The following is a 22,702-nucleotide window of genomic DNA, read 5'->3' on the forward strand; positions in this document are numbered from 1 at the left end:
TCTTCAATACAGCAACACACACTTCGTCCGAGAGGCTTCTGTCTGATACCGTTCAAGGTGCTGGAGGGTCATTAGGGAACCTCATGAAGGTTAAATCCAGGAATCAAGGTGCTTCTCTCACTAGGGAACCTCATGAAGGTTAAATCCAGGAATCAAGGTGTTTCTCTCACGAAAGGTGAGGGTGAACTGCCTTATACCAGATGGTCCAGACAGATGTCACCTCAGATTGAGTGGGAATGGTGACTAAACGTCAGCTGGGTACTAAACAGCTGTACCAATAGTTTAGATCACCGAAACATCCTATCTATTCACACAGCTAAATAAATTAAGGCCAGATAATATTATAGATTACAGTATCTCCATTTTAGCTACTAATGGAGATAGAGATAATATTAAGTGAAAACTCAGTAAAACACATACATACTAATGTATAACAAAATGAGAATAACATTGTTTCCAATGCTAAAAGTCAAGTTTCCTCCTGTCTACAGTTTTATTAAGTTACTGTAGATGCAGAGTATTTAATTGATTTATGTTTATGCTGTTATGGGTATTGTCATAATTGGATATCCTATTCCAGTCTTTTATACTTTACCTATGTATAAGAACGTATTTGATGCTTGGGTACATATGCTGAGTACTGTAAAGTTGTGATTCCTTTCCATTGATCGATGTTTTGATTCCTATTTTACATAATTTTTTTTTTTTTTCAAAATTTGAGGCATGATTGTGTAGACATAATCTGTTAGTACTCTACAATAAACCCTCTCATAACATACAGGTTATATTCTTGAAAGTCTGTACATAGGTAAAATAGCATTATAGGAAAAATTGGGTTATATTTCACACACCTCCAAATTTGCCAAACGAATTTTTCTTTTATTATTGCACAGTACTACCTGGAGAGTGTTTCGAGGGTCAGCACCCCTGTGACCTGGTCCCAGACCAGGCCTCCCAGGTAAAATTTTCTAAGTACAGTGGTCCCTCAATAATCGTCCACAGTCCGTTCCTGGAAGTGGGACTATTATCAAAATGGATGATTTTCGAATCAATTTTCCCCATAAGAAATAATGTAAATGCAATTAATCCGTTCCTGACACCCAGAAGTATTAAAACAAAAATTTTTTTTACATGAAATATAGATGTAGTACATAAACAATACAGTGGCACATGATGAATTAAACATTAACAGAATAACACTTACCTTTATTGGCAATTCTTCTTTGTGTATGGAAGACTGGAGAAGGAGACAGATTGGATTATTTACCTTGAGAGTCACTGGAGTCCTGTCTCACAAAAAAACTGTCCAGAGAGCTCTGTTTCTGGCATCTCTTTAAAACTTCCCTAAAATGGGCCAAGACTCTGTCACTGTACAAGTTGCCGATATGGCTTGCAACATCCTTCTCTGGGTGATGTTTCTCCATAAATCTTTCCATCCTACCCCACATTTCAAAAATCTCCTTAATTTCTGAAGAAGGCACCTTCTTCCGTCTCTCTTCCTCCTCCTCTGCAGCAAGATTCTGAGCTGCAATCTGTTGCTGCTCCTGCTGAAGCTCCTGCAGCTCCTCAGTGGTTAGCTCTTCGTTGTGGTCCTCCACCAACTCTTCCACATCCTCCAAACTCACATCCAACCCCATGGAACTCCCCATAGGCTCATCATGGGCTGCATCAAACCCTTCAAAATCCCTCTTGTGGACACAATCTGGCCACAGTTTTCTCCAAGCAGAGTTCAAAGTCCTGGTAGTCACTCCCTCCCAAGCCTTACCTATAAGGCTTACGCAATGGAGAATACTGAAGTGTTCTTTCCAAAAATCTCATAGGGTCAAGTGAGTGTCTGAGGTCACATTCAAGCACCTTTCAAACATTGTTTTGGTGTAGAGTTTTTTAAAGTTTGAAATGACTTGCTGGTCCATGGGCTGGAGGAGAGGAGTGGTATTCGGGGGCAAGAACTTTACTGTGATGAACCCAAACTCCTTCAGAATTAGGTCATCCAAGTTTGGAGGATGAGCAGGTGCATTGTCCATTACTAGGAGGCACTTGAGATCTAATTTCTTTTCCAGGAGGTAATTCTTCACACTAGGGCCAAACACTTCATTGAACCACTCGACGAAAATGTCCCTTGTGACCCATGCCTTACTATTAGATCTCCAAACACACACAATTTACTCTTCATAACATTGTTTTTCTTGAACACACTGGGATTTTCAGAATGGTACACTAGTAACGGCTTCACTTTGAAATCCCCACTAGCATTAGCACAGAACATTAGCGTCAGCCTGTCTTTCATAGGCTTGTGTCCTGGCAGCGCCTTTTCTTCCTGAGTAATGTAGGTCCTCTTTGGCATTTTCTTCCAAAAGAGGCCTGTTTCATCACAATTGAACACTTGTTCAGGTTTCAGTCCTTCATTGTTTATGTACTCCTTGAATTCATGCACATATCTTTCAGCCGCTTTGTTGTCAGAACTGGCAGCCTCACCATGCCTTACCACACTGTGTATGCCAGTACGCTTCTTAAATCTCTCAAACAGCCTTTGCTGGCCTTAAATTCACTCACATCACCACTAGTTGCAGGCAATTTCTTTACCAAATCGTCATGCAACTGCCTAGCCTTTTCACAAATAAGCGACATCATAAGACTATCTCCTGCTAATTGTTTCTCGTTTATCCACACCAATAATAACTTCTCAACATCTTCGAGTACTGGTGATCTCATTTTTGTCAGCATATTTACTAGCAATGGGCTAGTAACCCCTTCTCCTGTAGACATTTACTAAAAAAGAGAAGAAGAAAAACTTTATAAAACTGGGATGCTTGAATGTGCGTGGATGTAGTGCGGATGACAAGAAACAGATGATTGCTGATGTTATGAATGAAAAGAAGTTGGATGTCCTGGCCCTAAGCGAAACAAAGCTGAAGGGGGTAGAGGAGTTTCGGTGGGGGGAAATAAATGGGATTAAATCTGGAGTATCTGAGAGAGTTAGAGCAAAGGAAGGGGTAGCAGTAATGTTGAAGGATCAGTTATGGAAGGAGAAAAGAGAATATGAATGTGTAAATTCAAGAATTATGTGGATTAAAGTAAATTTGGATGTGAAAAGTGGGTCATAATAAGCATGTATGCACCTGGAAAAGAGAGGAATGTAGAGGAGAGAGAGAGATTTTGGGAGATGTTAAGTGAATGTATAGGAGCCTTTGAACCAAGTGAGAGAGTAATTGTAGTAGGGGATCTGAATGCTAAAGTAGGAGAAACTTTTAGAGAGGGTGTGGTAGGTAAGTTTGGGGTGCCAGGTGTAAATGATAATGGGAGCCCTTTGATTGAATTTTGTATAGAAAGGGGTTTACTTATAGGTAATACATATTTTAAGAAAGAGGATAAATAAGTATACAAGATATGATGTAGGGCGAAATGACAGTAGTTTGTTGGATTATGTATTGGTAGATAAAAGACTGTTGAGTAGACTTCAGGATGTACATGTTTATAGAGGGGCCACAGATATATCAGATCACTTTCTAGTTGTAGCTACACAGAGAGTAAAAGGTAGATGGGGTACAAGGAGAATAGAAGCATCAGGGAAGAGAGAGGTGAAGGTTTATAAACTAAAAGAGGAGGCAGTTAGGGTAAGATATAAACAGCTATTGGAGGATAGATGGGCTAATGAGAGCATAGGCAATGGGGTCGAAGAGGTATGGGGTAGGTTTAAAAATATAGTGTTAGTGTTCAGCAGAAGTTTGTGGTTACAGGAAAGTGTTTGCGGGAGGGAAGAGGAGCGATTGGTGGAATGATGATGTAAAGAGAGCAGTAAGGGAGAAAAAGTTAGCATATGAAAAGTTTTTACAAAGTAGAAGTGATGCAAGGAGGGAAGAGTATATGGAGAAAAAGAGAGAGGTTAAGAGAGTGGTGAAGCAATGTAAAAAGAGAGCAAATGAGAGAGTGGGTGAGATGTTATCAACAAATTTTGTTGAAAATAAGAAAAAGTTTTGGAGTGAGATTAACAAGTTAAGGAAGCCTAGAGAACAAATGGATTTGTCAGTTAAAAATAGAAGAGGAGAGTTATTAAATGGAGAGTTAGAGGTATTGGGAAGATGGAGGGAATATTTTGAGGAATTGTTAAATGTTGATGAAGATAGGGAAGCTGTGATTTCGTGTATAGGGCAAGGATGAATAACATCTTGTAGGAGTGAGGAAGAGCCAGTTGTGAGTGTGGGGGAAGTTTGAGGCAGTAGGTAAAATGAAAGGGGGTAAGGCAGCCGGGATTGATGGGATAAAGATAGAAATGTTAAAAGCAGGTGGGGATATAGTTTTGGAGTGGTTGGTGCAATTATTTAATAAATGTATGGAAGAGGGTAAGGTACCTAGGGATTGGCAGAGAGCATGCATAGTTCCTTTGTATAAAGGCAAAGGGGACAAAAGAGAGTGCAAAAATTATAGGGGGATAAGTCTGTTGAGTATACCTGGTAAAGTGTATGGTAGAGTTATTATTGAAAGAATTAAGAGTAAGACGGAGAATAGGATAGCAGATGAACAAGGAGGCTTTAGGAAAGGTAGGGGGTGTGTGGACCAGGTGTTTACAGTGAAACGTATAAGTGAACAGTATTTAGATAAGGCTAAAGAGGTCTTTGTGGCATTCATGGATTTGGAAAAGGCGTATGACAGGGTGGATAGGGGGGCAATGTGGCAGATGTTGCAGGTGTATGGTGTAGGAGGTAGGTTACTGAAAGCAGTGGAGAGTTTTTACGAGGATAGTGAGGCTCAATTTAGAGTCTGTAGGAAAGAGGGAAATTATTTCCCAGTAAAAGTAGGCCTTAGACAAGGATGTGTGATGTCACCATGGTTGTTTAATATATTTATAGATGGGGTTGTAAGAGAAGTAAATGCGAGGGTCTTGGCAAAAGGCGTGGAGTTAAAAGATAAAGAATCACACACAAAGTGGGAGTTGTCACAGTTGCTCTTTGCTGATGACACTGTGCTCTTGGGAGATTCTAAAAAGAAGTTGCAGAGATTGGTGGATGAATTTGGTAGGGTGTGCAAAAGAAGAAAATTAAAAGTGAATACAAGAAAGAGTGAGGTTATGAGGATAACAAAAAGATTAGGTGATGAAAGATTGGATATCAGATTGGAGGGAGAGAGTATGGAGGAGGTGAATGTATTCAGATATTTGGGAGTGGACGTGTCAGCAGATGGGTCTATGAAAGATGAGGTGAATCATAGAATTGATGAGGGGAAAAGGGTGAGTGGTGCACTTAGGAGTCTGTGGAGACAAAGAACTTTGTCCTTGGAGGCAAAGAGGGGAATGTATGAGAGTATAGTTTTACCAACGCTCTTATATGGGTGTGAAGCATGGGTGATGAATGTTGCAGCGAGGAGAAGGCTGGAGGCAGTGGAGATGTCATGTCTGAGGGCAATGTGTGGTGTGAATATAATGCAGAGAATTCGTAGTTTGGAAATTAGGAGGAGGTGCGGGATTACTAAAACTGTTGTCCAGAGGGCTGAGGAAGGGTTGTTGAGGTGGTTCGGACATGTAGAGAGAATGGAGCGAAACAGAGTGACTTCAAGAGTGTATCAGTCTGTAGTGGAAGGAAGGCGGGGTAGGGGTCGGCCTATGAAAGGTTGGAGGGAGGGGGTAAAGGAGGTTTTGTGTGCGAGGGGCTTGGACTTCCAGCAGGCATGCGTGAGCGTGTTTGATAGAAGTGAATGGAGACAAATGGTTTTTAATACAGTGGACCCCTGGTTAACGATATTTTTCCACTCCAGAAGTATGTTCAGGTGCCAGTACTGACCGAATTTGTTCCCATAAGGAATATTGTGAAGTAGATTAGTCCATTTCAGACCCCAAACATACACGTACAAACGTACTTACATAAATACACTTACATAATTGGTCGCATTCGGAGGTAATCGTTATGTGGGGGTCCACTGTACTTGACGTGCTGTTGGAGTGTGAGCAAAGTAACATTTATGAAGGGGTTCAGGGAAACCGGCAGGCCGGACTTGAGTCCTGGAGATGGGAAGTACAGTGCCTGCACTCTGAAGGAGGGGTGTTAATGTTGCAGTTTAAAAACTGTAGTGTAAAGCACCCTTCTGCTCCTCTGGAGCAGTTTCCTCAGGTCTGGCCTCTTGCTGTTGAAGATGATCTTGCAGCTCATCAGTGGTTAGTTCTTCATTGTCCTCCTCCACCAACTCTTCCACATCCTCCCCACTAACCTCCAACCCCAAGGACTTCCCCAATGCCATAATGGATTCCACAGCTGGCATAGGCTTCTCAGGGTTAGCCTCAAATCCTTCAAAATCCCTTTTGTCTACACATTCTGGCTACAGTTTCTTCCAAGCAGAGCTCAAGATCCTCTTAGTCACTTCCTCCCAAGCCTTACCTATAATGTTTACTCAATGAGGATGCTAAAGTGATCTCTCCAAAACTCTCTTAGAGTCAATTGAGTTTCTGAGGTCACTACAAAGCACCTTACAAACATAGCTTTTGTGTCGAGTTTTTTGAAGTTTGCAATGACCTGCTGGTCCATGGGCTGCAGGAGAGGAGTGGTATTAGGAGGCAAAAGCTTGACCTTAATGAAGCTCATATCCCCAGAAAGTCGCTCTGCCACGTCTGAAGGATGACCAGGAGCATTGTCTAATACAAGGAGGCACTTAAGGTCCAATTTATTTTCCAGGAGGTAGTTTTTCACAGTGGGGGCAAATGTATGGTGTAACCAGTCATAGAAAAGGTCTCTAGTGACCCATGCCTTACTGTTTGCCCTCCACATCACACACAAATTATCCTTGAGGACATTGTTTTTCCTGAACACTCTGGGAGTTTGAGTGATACACCAATAAAGGCTTCACTTTGAAATCACCACTAGCATTAGCACACATCAACAGAGTATTTCATAGGCTTATGTCCTGGGAGTGCCTTTTCCTCCTGAGTAATGTAGGTCCTGCTTGGCATTTTCTTCCAAAACAGGCCTGTTTCATCACAATTAAACACTTGTTCAGGTTTCAATTCTTCACTGTCTATGTACTCCTTGAATTCCTTCACATATTTTTCAGCTGCTTTTTGGTCCGAACTGGCAGCCTCACCATGCCTTATCACACTATGTATGTCACTACCATTCTTAAATCTCTCAAACCAACCTTTGCTGGCCTTAAATTCACTCACATCACCACTAGTTGCAGGCATTTTTCTAATTAAGCTGTCATGCAACTTCCTAGCCTTTTCACATATGATCGCTTGAGAGATGCTATCTCCTGCTATCTGTTTTTCATTTATCCACACCAATAACAGTCTCTCAACATCATCTATCACTTGCGATCTCTGTTTCGAAAACAAAGTTGCACCTTTGGCAAGAACAGCTTCCTTGATTGCCATTTTCTTGGCCACAATAGTAGCGATGGTTGATTGGAGTTTTGTGTACAACCTGGCCAGCTTGGAGACACGCACTCCACTTTCATACTTAACAATGATCTCTTTCTTCATATCCATAGTAATTCTCACCCTTTTTGCTGTAGGGTTGGCACTAGAAGCTTTCTTGGGGCCCATGGTGACTTATTTTGCAGGTGCAATCACTAAAAACGCTGTGATAATATGAAATGTTCCGATTGTATGTTTGGATGGGACCGCGGTGGCTGGCTTGTAAACACTGGCACCCACGGGACAAGTGAGGTGCGCTCAGCCCACACGTGGACGCGTCTCGAACGGAATGAATCGTGTTGGGTGAGCTTTTTAGCGCTAGCCGAGGCAAAATTTTTGCGTTAAAATGTATTGCTAGGCGGATTTAACGTTATGCGATGCGTTCGTTAGGCGAGGGTCCACTGTACTATATTTTTGTGCTATGTTAGAGAAAGGATATATATAGGAGTTAACCTAAGTCTTGTTATTATTGAGACAATGTTTTTATACGGCTGACTGCATGACTAAAATTCTTTTTGGTTTTTAGGCAAATTTAACACATGAGGAGATGTGGGATGACACTTTACTCATCCAGCAGTATGACCAAGCTATGGCCCAAGTACGTCAGAAGCTTCAGCGAAGAGTGTCAGCTGCAAACACAACAGAAAGTGAGCAGTCTGAGGCAGTAGAGAAAGCCGTGGAGAGTTTATCAGAAAGCAAGATTCAGATGGCTAGCCTTTCGAAGAAGAAGAAAAAGAGGAAAAATAAAAGAAAGAATGAAGTATGTTCTTGATGTTTTCTTTTTTAATAAAAAGGCTTGGTGGATATTTCTTGTTACAGAATTATATGTTATCTGTCATCACTTCATTGTATAGTAATTTTGCTAAGATCTAAAATAGCACATGTACTTTTAATTTCTTTATATTTTTTTTAATTGGCATTGGTTGTATCATTTTCTTTTTTAACATACTGGCTGTCTCCCACCAAGGTAGGGTGACCCAGAGAAGAAGAAACTCATTTGCCATCACTGTCTTACCAAAGACATGTTGGCATTGCAGCACAAATACCTCTCCAAACTGCAAATACCCCTCCTTCAGAGGGTAGGCATTGTATTTCACTCCTCCAGGACTCGAGTCTAACTAACTAGTTTTCCCTAAATTCATGTTACATTCTTTACACGTCAACAGCATATCAGCATAACCATTTACCTTCGCTCCTATCTAACATGCTCACATGTTCCCGTTGGATGTCCAAGCCCTCACATTCAAAATCTCCTTTACCCCTCCTAGCTGCAACCTTCCCTCCACTACAAATTGATACACTTCAAAGTCATTTTGTTTTTCTCCATCTTCTCTAAATGTTCAAATTACCTCAATAACCCTCCTCAGCTCTGTTTAATACTGTTAGTAACTCATACTATTCTCCACACTTCAGATTCTCTGCATAATATTCACACCAAATATTGCCTTCTTACACATCTTCACTGCATCCTCTTTACTAAGTGTTTGAAACCCATGCTTCACATCGATATAAGAGTTGGTACCACAATACTTCGTACATTACCCTTTTTGCCTCCTTGGTTTAGGTTCATCTCCACAGATGCCTCAGTGCACCCCTTGTCAGTTCTATTGGTTTGCCTCATCTTACATAGACCCATCCACTGACAAGTCTACTCTTGACTATATGAACACATTTGCTTCCTCTGTACTCTCTCTAATCTGATATTCAATCTTTCATTATCTATATTGTTTGTTATCCAATAATTACCTTCCTTTTTCCTATACAGTGGAACCCCGGTTTTAGTCCTTAACCCGTGAACGGTCCAAACGTATATATACGTTTTTACTGCTAGTGCCCCAAATGTATATATACGTTTTATGTGTCCTACATTTAACATTGCCACGATAAGCCTGAGTCTCCTAGACATGTGAGAATGGGTGTGAGCACTCACTGTGCACCATATTAAAATAATTGGGGATGCCTGGGTACCATATGCTCTTTTTTTCTATTAAAAAACAACAATGTTTTTTTTCTCAAAAAAGTTGGGGCAGTACGGTAGTGAACGTATATATACGTTTGGACCATTTACGGGTTAATCCATTCTAAAAGGTCAGATGAAAACCGAAGTACGTAATATTTCCCATAAGAAATATAATGTAAATCCAATTAATCTGTTGCAGACACCCAAAAATATTAAAAAAAAAATACATTTTATAAGAGAATAACTATAGTTTTACTTACAGAAAACAGTGATATAAATGACTAATTTTAATGGATAAATGAGCATTTAAATTACTTTTGCCTTTATTGAAGAGTCTTGTTGGTGTATGGAAGATGGCGAGGAGGGGAGAGAGAGGAGAGGTTAGTGTTTGGAAGGGGAATCCCCCTCCATAAGGACTTCAGGTATTAAAGCCCTATCTGGGGTTACTTCCCTTCTTTGTCTTTTAGTGGCACTAGGACTAGCTTGAGAGTCATTGGACCATGCAGACATGGCTTGCAACAGCTTTGTTAGGGTGATATTTCTCCACCAACTTTTCCACATCCTAGCTACACGATATTTAATGCGGCCCAGAGCCATATTATTACCATCGACATACCATGTTCACTGAGTTTAATCGTTTCCAACAACTACCTTTAAATGCCATCATATACAAAGGGAGAAGTAATGAATAATTCATGCCAAGAATTGTAAACAAAAGCGTTATTTATTAAGGGTGGTGACTGGGCCAACGTAGATTCATACACGTTTTCTCTGATGCTGGACCAGAGAAAATGTAATGTTTTCCTGGCTAGCACCTCCATAGTATATAAACATAGCATGCTTATATGCTATGTAATGTGTTTCTTATATAATTTTAAAGAAAATATCATAAATGGATTAATGAAAATGTCTATATTAACCTAAAATAAGACATTTGATGTGCCCTAGAGTGATTATTGTTATGTATTAGTATCGCGGACTTATGAGCTGCCCAAGTGGATGCGTCTTGTGTGGATGATTTCTGAGTGGATGTACGAAACCCGGGGTAAAAATTCACCAAAAAAGTGGTCGAAATCTGAATTGTACAGTATTTGGACTGGACAAAAACCGGGGTTCCATTGTATTTATTTTTGGTTTCTTTTTACATATCCTCCCAAATTCGTCCACCAACCTTTGCAACTACTCTTCAGAATGGCCCAAAAGCACAATGTCATTGGTAAAAAGTAACTGCGGCAACTCCCACTTTGTATTAGATTCTATACATTTTAATCCTACACCTCTTCCCAACACACTAGCATTAACTTTTAAAATTCTGTCTAAAAATGTTAAGCAACCATGATGACATCATGCATCCCTGTCTAAGTCCTACTTTTACTGAGGCAGTGGGTAGAATGAAAGGGAGTAAGGCAGCTGGGATTGATGGGATAAAGATAGAAATGTTAAAAGCAGGTGGGAATAGTTTTGGAGTGGTTGGTGCTATTTTATAATGTATAGAAGAGGGTAAGGTACCTAGAGATTGGCAGAGAGCGTGCATAGTTTCTTTGTATAAAGGCAAAGAGGACAGAAGAGAGTGCAAAAATTAGAGGGGAATAAGTCTGTTGAGTATACCTGGTGAAGTGTATGGTAGAGTTATTACTGAAAAAATTAAGAGTAAAATGGAGAGTAGGATAGCAGATGAACAAGGAGGCTTTAGGAAAGGTAGGGGGTGTGTAGACCAAGTGTTTATAATGAAACATATAGGTGAACAGTATTTAGATAAGGCTAAAGAGGTTTTTGTGGCATTTATTAATTCGGAAGAGGCGTGTGCAGGGTGGATGGGGGGGCAATGTGGCAGGTGTATGGTATAGGAGGTAGGTTACTGAAAGCAGTGAAGAGTTTTTACGAGGATAGTGAGGCTAAGGTTAGAGAATGTAGGAAAGAGGGAGATTATTTCCCAGTAAAAGTAGGCCTTAGACAAGGATGTGTGATGTCACTGTGGTTTTTCAATATATTTATAGATGGGGTTGTAAGAGAAGTGAATGTGAGGGTCTTGGCAAGAGGTGTGGAGTTAAAAGATAAAGAATCAAACACAAAGTGGGAGTTGTCACAGTTGCTTTTTGCTGATGACACTGTACTCTTGGGAGATTCTGAAGAGAAGTTGCAGAGGTTGGTGGATGAATTTGGTAGGGTATGTAAAAGAAGAAAATTAAAAGTGAATGTAGGAAAGAGTAAGGTTATGAGGATAAAAAGATTAGGTGACAAAAGACTGGATATCAGATTGGAGGGAGAGAGTATGGAGGAGGTGAATGTATTCAGATATTTGGGAGTGGACTTGTCAGCAGATGGGTTTATGAAAGATGAGGTGAATCATAGAATTGATGAGGGGAAAAGGGTGAGCAGTGCACTTAGGAGTCTGTGGAGACAAAGAACTTTGTCCTTCGAAGCAAAGAAGGGAATGTATGGGAGTATAGTTTTACCAATGCTGTTATATGGGTGTGAAGCATGGGTGATGAATGTTGCAGCGAGGAGAAGGCTGGAGGCAGTGGAGATGTCATGTCTGAGGGCAATGTGTGGTGTGAAAATAATGCAGAGAATTCGTAGTTTGGAAGTTAGGAGGAGGTGCGGGATTGCCAAAACTGTTGTCCAGAGGGCTGCACTCTGAAGGAGGGGTGTTAATGTTGCAGTTTAAAAACTGTAGTGTAAAGCACCCTTCTGGCAAGACAGTGATGGAGTGAATGATGGTGAAAGTTTTTCTTTTTCTGGCCACCCTGCCTTGGTGGGAATCGGCCAGTGTGATAATAAGATAATAATAAAATGTGAGAGGTGAGTGGCAGGGTGTTTATTGAATAAAATCAGAATGGCACACCATCATCCTCTAACTTGGCACTTAAAGCAAGAGGCTTATGACTCCTCTTTTTATCACAGCTAAGCTTAGATGCCATCGTCAGTGAGAGCCAACTAGTTAACGAAAGAGTAAACGAGAGAGAGAACGAGATACAGAGTTCAGACAATGTAAAAACACAAACTGAACAGGTAGTGGGTGATCACTTGGTCAGGCGAAATAATTGCGTATTAATGTGTATCTACTTTTAGTTCATTCACATACGTTTGTAAGAGTTTGTAAAACATTTACCTCAATATTTTTTTTATTATAATAATAATTACCTCACAATACAAATACTCTTACATTGTTTACAAATTGTACAAGTTAGTACAGAATAAACAAACAGCAACACACCATTTTTAGAGTGAATGAAGATATTATTATTTCTTTCTTTTAACACACCGGCTGTATCCCACCGAGGCCAGCACTAAGCCCACAAGGGTCGTGAATTGCTGTATATTGAGTGAAGGCATGCGAAAAGAATACTTTTCTACAGTTATCCCCCAGTTTGATTAGAGAAAATGTAATTCTTCCAACACTCCCTACACAGCTGCTTTGTAAACAAATCTCATATTTACATCAATTTTTACTCTGAGTGTATGTATCGTGTTTATGTGCTATGTAACGGGTTTCATATATACTTTTGAGGAAAATATCATAGATGGATTAATGAAAATGGATTAATGAAAATTAATGAAAATCTGCAAAACACAGGAAGTGCAACAAATTCTAATCCACCCTCCCAGGCACCTAGGCTGTGCTCTCGCTGTCACCGGAAGGGGCACACTGCCAACAACTGCCTGTGAGATACCAGGTGTAATTACTGCTACAAGAAAGGACATCAGGAGGACCAGTGTCGGAAGAAAAAGGAACTTGACAGACAGGGCCACCTGTTTAGAGACCTGTTCTCAGAACAAACCAGCAGGATCTCTGAATTGGTGAACACTCTCACACGTCACCCACTTAGCTACTCCTATCCCAGCCCAGCAGGTGGTATTGTGCCTTATACAAGACCACAGACCTACATCCCTGCAGCTGCCTCAGTACCCTACCTCTCTCAAGGGCAGGCACCTTACATTCCCTCCACACCCACCACCTCAAGCTGACCACTTCATCATGAGGAGCCAGTCTATCAGCATCCTGTCGGCCAACATTAGAGGTTTCATTACTAATGTTGGAGAGCTCACACATAGTTTTGTGAACACTCGACGTCCCGACATGATAGCTGTTGTTGAAACATTTTTGGATGACAGGACTCCAGAAAATTTTGCAAGAATTGCTGGCTACACCTCATGGATGAGAAGAGACAGGCAAGGGCAAGGAGGAGGTGTTGCTGTGTGCTTCTCTAAAAGTGTTCATGCCCAGCACATTGATGTTGCCACCCCTACACATCTTGAAATGATGTTCTTCAAGCTCTGTATAAACACTAGTACCTCTGTACTAGCATGTGCAATGTACAGACCTCAGTGGCAACATGCAGACCCCATCAACTTCCTAATGGAAAATATTGACTCCCTTCTGCTACAACACAACTGTCAACATATTATAATTGTTGGTGACCTCAACCAGCACCTTATACAGAGGGACTTTGATGACCTTCTTTCAGTGTTTGACATGAGAAACTTTGTTGATTTCCCTACTCATATCTCTGGCTCCTCCCTTGACCCAGTAGTGAGTGATCTGGCAGAAGGCATAGTCACTTGTCAACCCCTCGGCTACGTTGGATCGTCTGACCACAAGGCTGTTTTTACGACACTTAAGATCCCAACAGAATGAGGTGAGGAGTCCACACGCACAACCTGGCTATGGGAAAGAGGTAATTGGCCAGCCCTTTGCTCTGAGCTCGCCACCACCGATTGGAATGCTCTTCTCCAAGGGGATGTTGACAACCAAGTGAAAGCCTTCACTGGACACATCCTTAATCTACAACAAGAACACATTCCTCACCAGCAATATGTGACGAAGCCTACAGATCAGCCTTGGTTTGGCTTTCGTTGTAGAGAGGCTGCTACTGCTAAGTACAAAGCATGGCGAAGGTATAAGAGACATCCTACCACCTATAACAGGAACTTGCACACGCAAGCCTGTAGGCATATGGGGGACGTTCAAAAGTGGGCCATTGCTAAATGGGAGGTGGACACTAAAAGAAAGCTAGCATCAGGTAGGGTAGGCTCCAAAACCTGGTGGTCCCTGGTCAAGGACAGACAAGGTTATCTGCCTGATGAACTCATTCCACCTCTAAATCGACAGGATAGGACCACCTCTACTAGTAGTCAAGAGAAGGCAGACCTCTTTGCTGAACACTTGCTACCAAAATGCAAGTTCCTGATCCAGCAAGGGACCCTCCTTGGCTAGCTGCAAGAACTGTGTCAAAACTGTCAGTGGTGACAATAAGGCAGGAGGAGGTGCATTTCCTTCTTAAATCGCTTGACCAAGAAAAGGCAGTGGGCCCAGAGAAGTTGAGCCCAAGATTGTTGAGAAGATGTGCAGACCAGCTAGCAGCACCTCTAACTCGCATCTTTCAGCACTGCCTAGTACAGTGTAAATGGCCCTCTCTATGGAAAGAGGCAAATGTAGTCCCTGTTCACAAAAAGAAGAGCAGAGCAGAAATCAGCAACTACAGACCAGTGTCACTCTTGTCAATCACTGGTAAGATCCTTGAGACAATAATCTCAAGACAAATGACAGAGTTTTTTGACTACCACTTACTACTTTGTGATCGTCAATATGGCTTCAGGAAAGGTTACTCTGCTGCTGATCTGTTGTTAAACCTCTCCACTAAGTGGCACCAGTCATTGGATGAATTCAAAGTCAGCTGTGTGGTAGCACTGGACATTGCTGGTGCTTTCGACTGGGTGTGGCACCAGGGCCTCTTGGCAAAACTTCAAGCACTGGGAATTGCAGGCTCTACGCTATGTCTCCTCAGTGATTACTTTCATGGTAGATCTCTAAGTGTAGTTCTCAATGGAACGGAATCAGCAAGACATCCTATTGGGGCAAGTGTTCCACAAGGAAACGTGCTGGGTCCATTGTTATTGAATGTCTACTTCAACGACCTTCTTCATCTCATCCCAGAATCACATGCATATGCAGACGACTGTACACCGACATTCACTTACCCAAGAGAAGAAATGCCAGCTGCTCTAAGCTACATCAATCACCATCTGAAAGCTATATCAGCTTGGGGAAATAGATGGCAATAACATTTGCACCTGAGAAAACGCAAATGATGATCATCTCTAGGCACCATGATGGTAATGCTGGTGCAGTAGTAAGGATGAATGGGAGGGTGTTGGCACCTGGAGAAGAAGTTGATATCCTTGGGGTGAAATTTAACTCCAAACTAACCATGAAGAACCATGTTGTAAATCTTGCAAACATGGCAGCCAGGAAGCTTACAGCACTTCGCCGTATCTCGCATCTGCTTGACAGTAGGGGTTGCAAGATCCTGTACGAGGCACAAGTACGCTCACACCTTGAGTATGCTCCACTTTCTTGGTTTGCCTGCCCCCCCCCCCATCTACGACTGCTTGACAGTAGAGAACAGAGCAAGACGTCTCATCTCTCACCTGGACCCATCCTGGATAGATCTGTCATTTCAGCAGAGCCTTCAACATAGGAGGGATGTGGGTGGCCTTACTGTTATGTACAAGGCCAGTATTGTCAAAATACCACACTTGGATCCACTTCGAGGACAGCATGAAACAAGCTTTTATGCCACAAGACGGGCAGAAAGCAGCAACTTCACTCTGGCTGTACCCTTCTCCAGAACATCACTCCATCTGAGATCATACATGCCCAGGATGACTCGAGTATGGAACACATTCGTACAGCATAATGATGTCAACGAGATAGTCAGTTGATCAAATGAAAATACTGGCCCACAGATGGTTCCAACTTCATCCTGTTCCCTACTTGTATGTCTCATAACAATAAAAATGCTTTCAAATGAGCTGATGTAGGTAACAGCTCTTAGCTTGCCAATAAAGTTAGGAATCCTTAACCTGTAAATAGCTTGTCAATAAAGCTAGGGATCCTTAACCTTGTCAAACCCCGTGTAAAAAAAAAAAAAAAATAGACATTTAGTGTGCCCAAGAGTGATTATTATTACGTAGTATTGGCGTCATAAGAAGAGAGACTCTTAGCGATTTTAATGTGTACCTGCACACCAGCACAGTGTGTAAGTATATTTAGGTACAGGTACTCATATGTATAATTATTAGAGTACATATAAAATACGCAGTAACTTTAAAACACTTGAAATTTTGGAAAGTTTCCTGACATAATAGATGTGGTCACGGAGAATGTATACAAACCCGGTGGAGCGCGCCGTATTTGAAAGACCGTTAGCCGTATAGCAATTTTGGTCATAATTTGACATTGCTGTATTAGCGGAACGCCATAAAGCGGGGCCCTACTGTACTTATAATACAATTATTTCAGTATATTACTCGTCAGAACATGGACATTATTCACATTGTTTGACTTTACTGGGTTATCCTGGGTTATATCTAGTATGCTTCGTGGCTGAATTCCACTTGTAGTATTGTAATAATTATGGAATGAATAAGTAATTTTGAGCCACTTGCACACCCTATTTGTTGGTAAGGAAGCTGGTAGTGGAACAACAGCTCCTGGTTAATTTGTTTACTTTTGCTACTGTACTAGTACATAGAACATACAGTCATCCCCTGGGGAGTTAACCATGATACATTGTGCAGACCCTGCTGGCCTTAGATTTTTTCAGATGAATGAATAGATGGAAGAAGACCCAAAGAGTTTCCCTCAGGTTAAAAAAAAAAAAAAAAAATTGGCAGGTGGCAGATTTGTGGGTACAAAAAATGGTGTGTACTAGTATGTCTTACACAGTGTTAGCTGTCATATCCATTTGTTCCTAGGCTTTCTCAGCCTGTTAATTTTGCTCCAAAACTTTATCTTATTCTCAGCAAAATTTTTTGACAGAACCCCACCCACTCTCACTTGCCCTCCTTTTATGCTCCCTCCGTCCCTCCCTCTTAGCCTCTCAGTATGCTCCACCTTCCTTATATCACTTCTGCTTTGTACAGACCTCTCGTATGCTAACTTTTTCTCCTTTACCACTCTTTACCTCGTCATTCCACCAATCACTCCTCTTTCATCCCACACCCACCCTTCTGTTTCTAAAAACTTCTGTTGTACACTCTAACACTGCATTCTTAAATACCCCATACTTCTTCAGTCTCATAACCTATACTCTCACTAGCCCATCTTTCTTCCAATAGTTGCTTATATCTTACCCTAACTACCTCCTCCTTTAGTTTATAAACTTTCACCCCATGTTGCCATTCTCCATATACCCTATCTGCCTCTTACTCTCACTGTAGCTACAACTAAATAATGATCTGATATATCTGTTGCCCCTCTATAAACATCACATCCAGAAGTCTACCCATCAACCTTTTATTCACCAGTGCATAGTTCAACAAACTTTTCATTGTGCCTTGTATAATATCTTGTTTACTTTTCTTTTTCATAAAATATATACAGTATTACCTATTACAAAACCTCATTCATAAATGTACTAAAAAAAAAAAAATGCAGAGAAGGATGAAGAAGTTACTTTCTCATATTAGAAACCTTTCCTACAAAAATAGGCTGAAGGCATTGATTGCACTTTCATGTTTTGGAAATGTCTAAAATTAAGGGAGATATAGTGGAGCCTTTACTTGCGAGCGCATTCACGTGCTCGTTTTTCCAAATGCGAGCAGTCGATGGGTCGATTTTTTTGTTTCCATACGTGAGCAAAATTTCCATAAGCGAGCAGACCTCAAGGCAGGTTCCTTGATGCTGGTGAGGGGCTCTTGCTCTTCATCTAGGGAATTGTATCTCATTTGTTTGTTGGACTATCTTATTTAAACTTGAGCAATGTATGATGGAAAGATGCTTCTAAACGTACACCAAAAATGAAAGAAATCTAAGCATAAATAATGGAGTTCACTTCTCAGCAATTAGCCATCCCTTAGCGGTATTTTCGTATGGTTTTTATACTTGTATTCTCGTTTTTTTTGTCTCATTTGATAGAATGGAAGATATATTACAGAAATAGATATGATTTTGATTGCTTTCACGACGAAAAGTACCTTGAAAATGAGCTCAACACAGGAGAAATGTTCAGTTGTTTTGGATATGTTAAAGAGTAAACAAATGACATCACTGTCCATTCCAATATGCAGTCATGAATGGGTTGACATTATTTATACAATTTTGTGTGAATAAAAATTACAAATTATTTTTTTTGTAATAATAATGGATGGATAATAATAATGGATAAGAATAACGGATAATAATAACGGATGGATTTATGAAGGATGAGGTTAATCATAGAATTGATGAGGGAAAAAAGGTGAGTGGTGCGTTGAGGTATATGTGGAGACAAAAAACGTTATCTGTGGAGGCAAAGAAGGGAATGTATGAAAGTATAGTAGTAGTACCAACACTCTTATATGGGTGTGAAGCTTGGGTTGTGAATGCAGCAGCGAGGAGGCGGTTGGAGGCAGTGGAGATGTGTGGCATAAATATTATGCAGAAAATTCGGAGTGTGGAAATTAGGAGAAGGTGTGGAGTTAATAAAAGTATTAGTAAGAGGGCTGAAGAGGGGTTGTTGAGGTGGTTTGGTCATTTAGAGAGAATGGATCAAAGTAGAATGACATGGAGAGCATTTAAATCTGTAGGGGAAGGAAGGCGGGGTAGGGGTCATCCTCGAATAGGTTGGAGGGAGGGGGTAAAGGAGGTTTTGTGGGGAAGGGGCTTGGATTTCCAGCAAGCGTGCATGAGCGTGTTAGATAGGAGTGAATGGAGATGAATGGTATTTGGGACCTGATGAGCTGTTGGAGTGTGAGCAGGGTAATATTTAGTGAAGGGATTCAGGTAAACCGGTTATTTTTATATAACCGGACTTGAGTCCTGGAAATGGGAAGTACAAAGCCTGCACTTTAAAGGAGGGGTTTGGGATATTGGCAGTTTAGAGGGATATGTTGTGTATCTTTATACGTATATGCTTCTAAGCTGTTGTATTTTGAGCACCTCTGCAAAAACAGTGATTATGTGTGAGTGAGGTGAAAGTGTTGAATGATGATGAAAGTATTTTCTTTTTGGGAATTTTCTTTCTTTTTGGATCACCCTGCCTCGGTGGGAGATGGCCGACTTGTTAAAAAAAAAAAAAAATGAAGTGCTGAAAATATGTAATCAAGGCAGGACTCTCAGCAGTGGCTTCAAGTTGGATAAATTTAGAAAGGAACAAACTCCCAGGTAGTGTCATTGAAGGTACATAGGGGTGTGGGTTGGTGTGAGTTAGAACTGCCTAACACAGGCCTGTATGCCTACTGCACTGCTCCTTTGTATGTTCAAAGGATGATGTTTGTGAAAAATTGTATAATAACTTGCCAGTCTGTAAGAAGTTTTGGAATGAACTGACAACTTTAGAACAATGTAAACACAGGGGAAGTGCATCTTGTTGTGTAATAGAGGTAGAAGATTGATAGTCTTCATCTTGTACAGATGTCTACACATTCATTGTACAGTAACTTGTTTATTTTACTGTTGCCATGCAGAGAAAAATTATAAACTTTTAATATTCAAAGTGAATTTTTTATTGATAGATTCAGTGATTCCTTGCTTTCAGACTACAGTGTTTAGATTTGTTTTTTGTGGTTTCCTTTGTGTATGTCTGTCTATAACCATTTGGTAGTTCTGAGGCATGCTGCTCAAGTGGCTTAATCTCTTTCCAGGCTTACTTTTGATGCCCTTATCAACCAGGCATTGGCACTTAAAGAATTTAGTTCATTGTTGGTGCCCAATCCCAGTTAATCAAGAATGATTTTGAGAAATCCTAAAAGGGCCATGAGTTAAGCACTTGATGTTTATAGTTCTCTTAATATAAAGTTTTTTTTTTTATTCATTAGTTAATTGATCTATTTGTGTATGGAATATTTGCATATGCAGTATGTTATAGCAAAGTTTGGTTCATTAGGACCAGTTTATGTAAGCTAATTTCTTGTGTGTTATACTTGATTGTAATAATATGTATGCATTTTGTTTTTCAGTGGAAGACAGGGGATGCGTGTCGTGCAAAATACAGTGAAGACGGGCTCTGGTATGAAGGAACAGTTGTTGGTCTGAATGCTGCTACTGGCATGTGTACTGTCCGGTTTGTTGGTTTTAACAATGAAGAAGAGGTACTAGTAAACAGACTTGCAAAATCTAAAGGAGAGGCAGCACGTCGTAAGCAGATAGAGCTTGCTGATGATGGTCAGTCGGAGGTAATTAGGCAAAATACCTGAATTCTTCAGTAGCCAGGGTAATTGGATATTAGTGTTAACAAGGACATTCCAGTAGGTAGTAAGTTGGTAGATAGCAACCACCCAGGGAGGTACTACCGTCCTGCCAAGTGAGTGTAAAACAAAAGCCTGTAATTGTTTTACATGATGGTAGGATTGCTGGTGTCTTTTGTCTGTCGCATAAATATGCAAGATTACAGGTACGTCTTGCTACTTCTACTTACACTTAGGTCACACTACCCATACATGTACAAGCATATATATACACACTCCTCTGGGTTTTCTGCTATTTTCTTTCTAGTTCTTGTTTATTTCCTCTTATCTCCATGGGGAAGTGGAACAGAATTCTTCCTCCGTAAGCCATTCGTGTTGTAAGAGGCGACTAAAATGCCGGGAGCAAGGGGCTAGTAGCTCCTTCTCCTGTACAAATTACTAAATTTAAAAAGAAAAACTTTTGTTTTTCTTTTTTTGGGCCACCCTGCCTTGGTGAGATACAGCTGTTTTGTTGGAAGAAAAAAAAAAAAGGATGTTCCAGACACTAAAGCAACATTTCCTCTGTTCATAAATCACATCCCTGGGCCTCTCCTATATTACACTTGCCCCCCATTTTGAATTCATCAGTCACAAGAAAAATCGAAGCTTTACCTTACTTCTGGGATGAATGTTCATGGTTTAGGGAATTCCAGTATTTGAAGCAAACTAGTAAAAACCCATAAAACAGACCAGCAGGTGTAGGGGAGTCTAACTTTTTTTTTTTTTGCATGTGCACATATGTATGTACATACATACGTACATATGTACAAAAGGGCCCTGTTTGTATTGCTGTTAGGTTCCCAACCCCATGTGATAAATGAAAATTGCCATTGGGTGGAAAAGTGTTTTTCATTATCAAATGTGTCTAATTAATGTGTTTACACTATCATGTAGGTATTAAAAAAGCAGAAAAGTAAAATAAATACACTACATACAATACTTATCTTAAAATATGGCACCAGTCACCTTTCCATTATGCAGCTGTTGTGTGAAAATAGTGGAAAAAGTGGTAAAAACACTGAACATAATAAAAATGCCTCGGATGCAAGCCAACAAAAATGTGAAACGCTGAAAAGAGGGTGCTGAATACACAGGTCCCTCCTGTACATGTATCCATTCATGTGTACATACATATGCTGTATTGACTTGGGATTGTGTACTATTGAGGTACTTTCCTTGATAGTTGTTTGTTTGTGTTATACATCTTTTATATGATTAGTCCCATGTTGGACTTGGAATAATCATTATTAGTCTGTTGATTAACTTATATTGGACATATGGGACATAGTAGGATGTAATGACAGAAGTTTGTTGGACAATGTATTGGTAGATAAAAGACTGTTGAGTCGACTTCAGGATGTACATGTTTATAGAGGGGCCACAGATATATCAGATCACTTTCTAGTTGTAGCTACAGTGAGAGTAAAAGGTAGGTGGGATACAAGGAAAATAGAAGCAGCAAGTACGAGAGAGGTGAAGGAGTATAAACTTAAAGAGGAGGCAGTTAGGGTAAGATATAAACAACTATTGAAGGATAAATGGGTAATGGGGTTAACCCTTTCAGGGTCCAAGGCCCAAATCTGGAGTCACGCACCAGTGTCCAAGAATTTTCAAAAAAAAAAATTGTTATTTTTTCTTATGAAATCGTAGAGAATCTTTTTGTGAAGGTAATAAAACAAAAAGTACGAAATTTGGTGGAAAATTGACGAAATTATGCTCTCGCGAATTTTGATGTGTCAGCGATATTTACGAATCGGCGATTTTGCCGACTTTGACTCCCATTTTAGGCCAATTACATTATTCCAATCAACCAAATTCTTAGCTATTTCACTAGTATTACTTCCATTCTATCGATTGAGCACAAGAAATCGCCAAGTCAACTGTTTCAACTACAAAATAAAGTGATCGGAAATTGTTAATTTGGCCAATTTAACACAAAGTTCAAAATATTCCAATTTCAAAATAGGGTCCAGAATGAACAATGTAGGCATTCCTGGCACTAAACTAACATTTCCTCTGTTCATTAGTTATGTTTTGAGGCTTTACAAAGAAATTCCATTTTGATTTTTTATTCACATAATGAATTTTTATTCACACCAAAAAATAGAAGATTTACTGTTATGCAATACTGTAAT

The 22,702-nt window shown here is 40.3% G+C and overlaps 1 protein-coding gene across 4 annotated transcripts in view; it reads left to right on the forward strand.

Annotated features, from left to right (window-relative positions):
- Smn (survival motor neuron) overlaps nt 1-22,702 on the forward strand; it is a 58,258-nt gene that overhangs the window by 14,149 nt on the left and 21,407 nt on the right. For all 4 annotated transcript variants that reach the window (XM_053784992.1, XM_053784994.1, XM_053784993.1 and 1 more), the window contains exons 2-3: nt 7,923-8,156; nt 20,301-20,516. In XM_053784992.1, coding sequence (XP_053640967.1) covers nt 7,923-8,156; nt 20,301-20,516 — 450 coding nt within the window. The remainder of the gene's footprint in view (nt 1-7,922; nt 8,157-20,300; nt 20,517-22,702) is intronic.

Source organism: Cherax quadricarinatus, chromosome 51 (genome assembly GCF_038502225.1).
Source record: "Cherax quadricarinatus isolate ZL_2023a chromosome 51, ASM3850222v1, whole genome shotgun sequence".
In the NCBI taxonomy this organism is placed as follows: Eukaryota; Metazoa; Arthropoda; class Malacostraca; order Decapoda; family Parastacidae; genus Cherax; species Cherax quadricarinatus.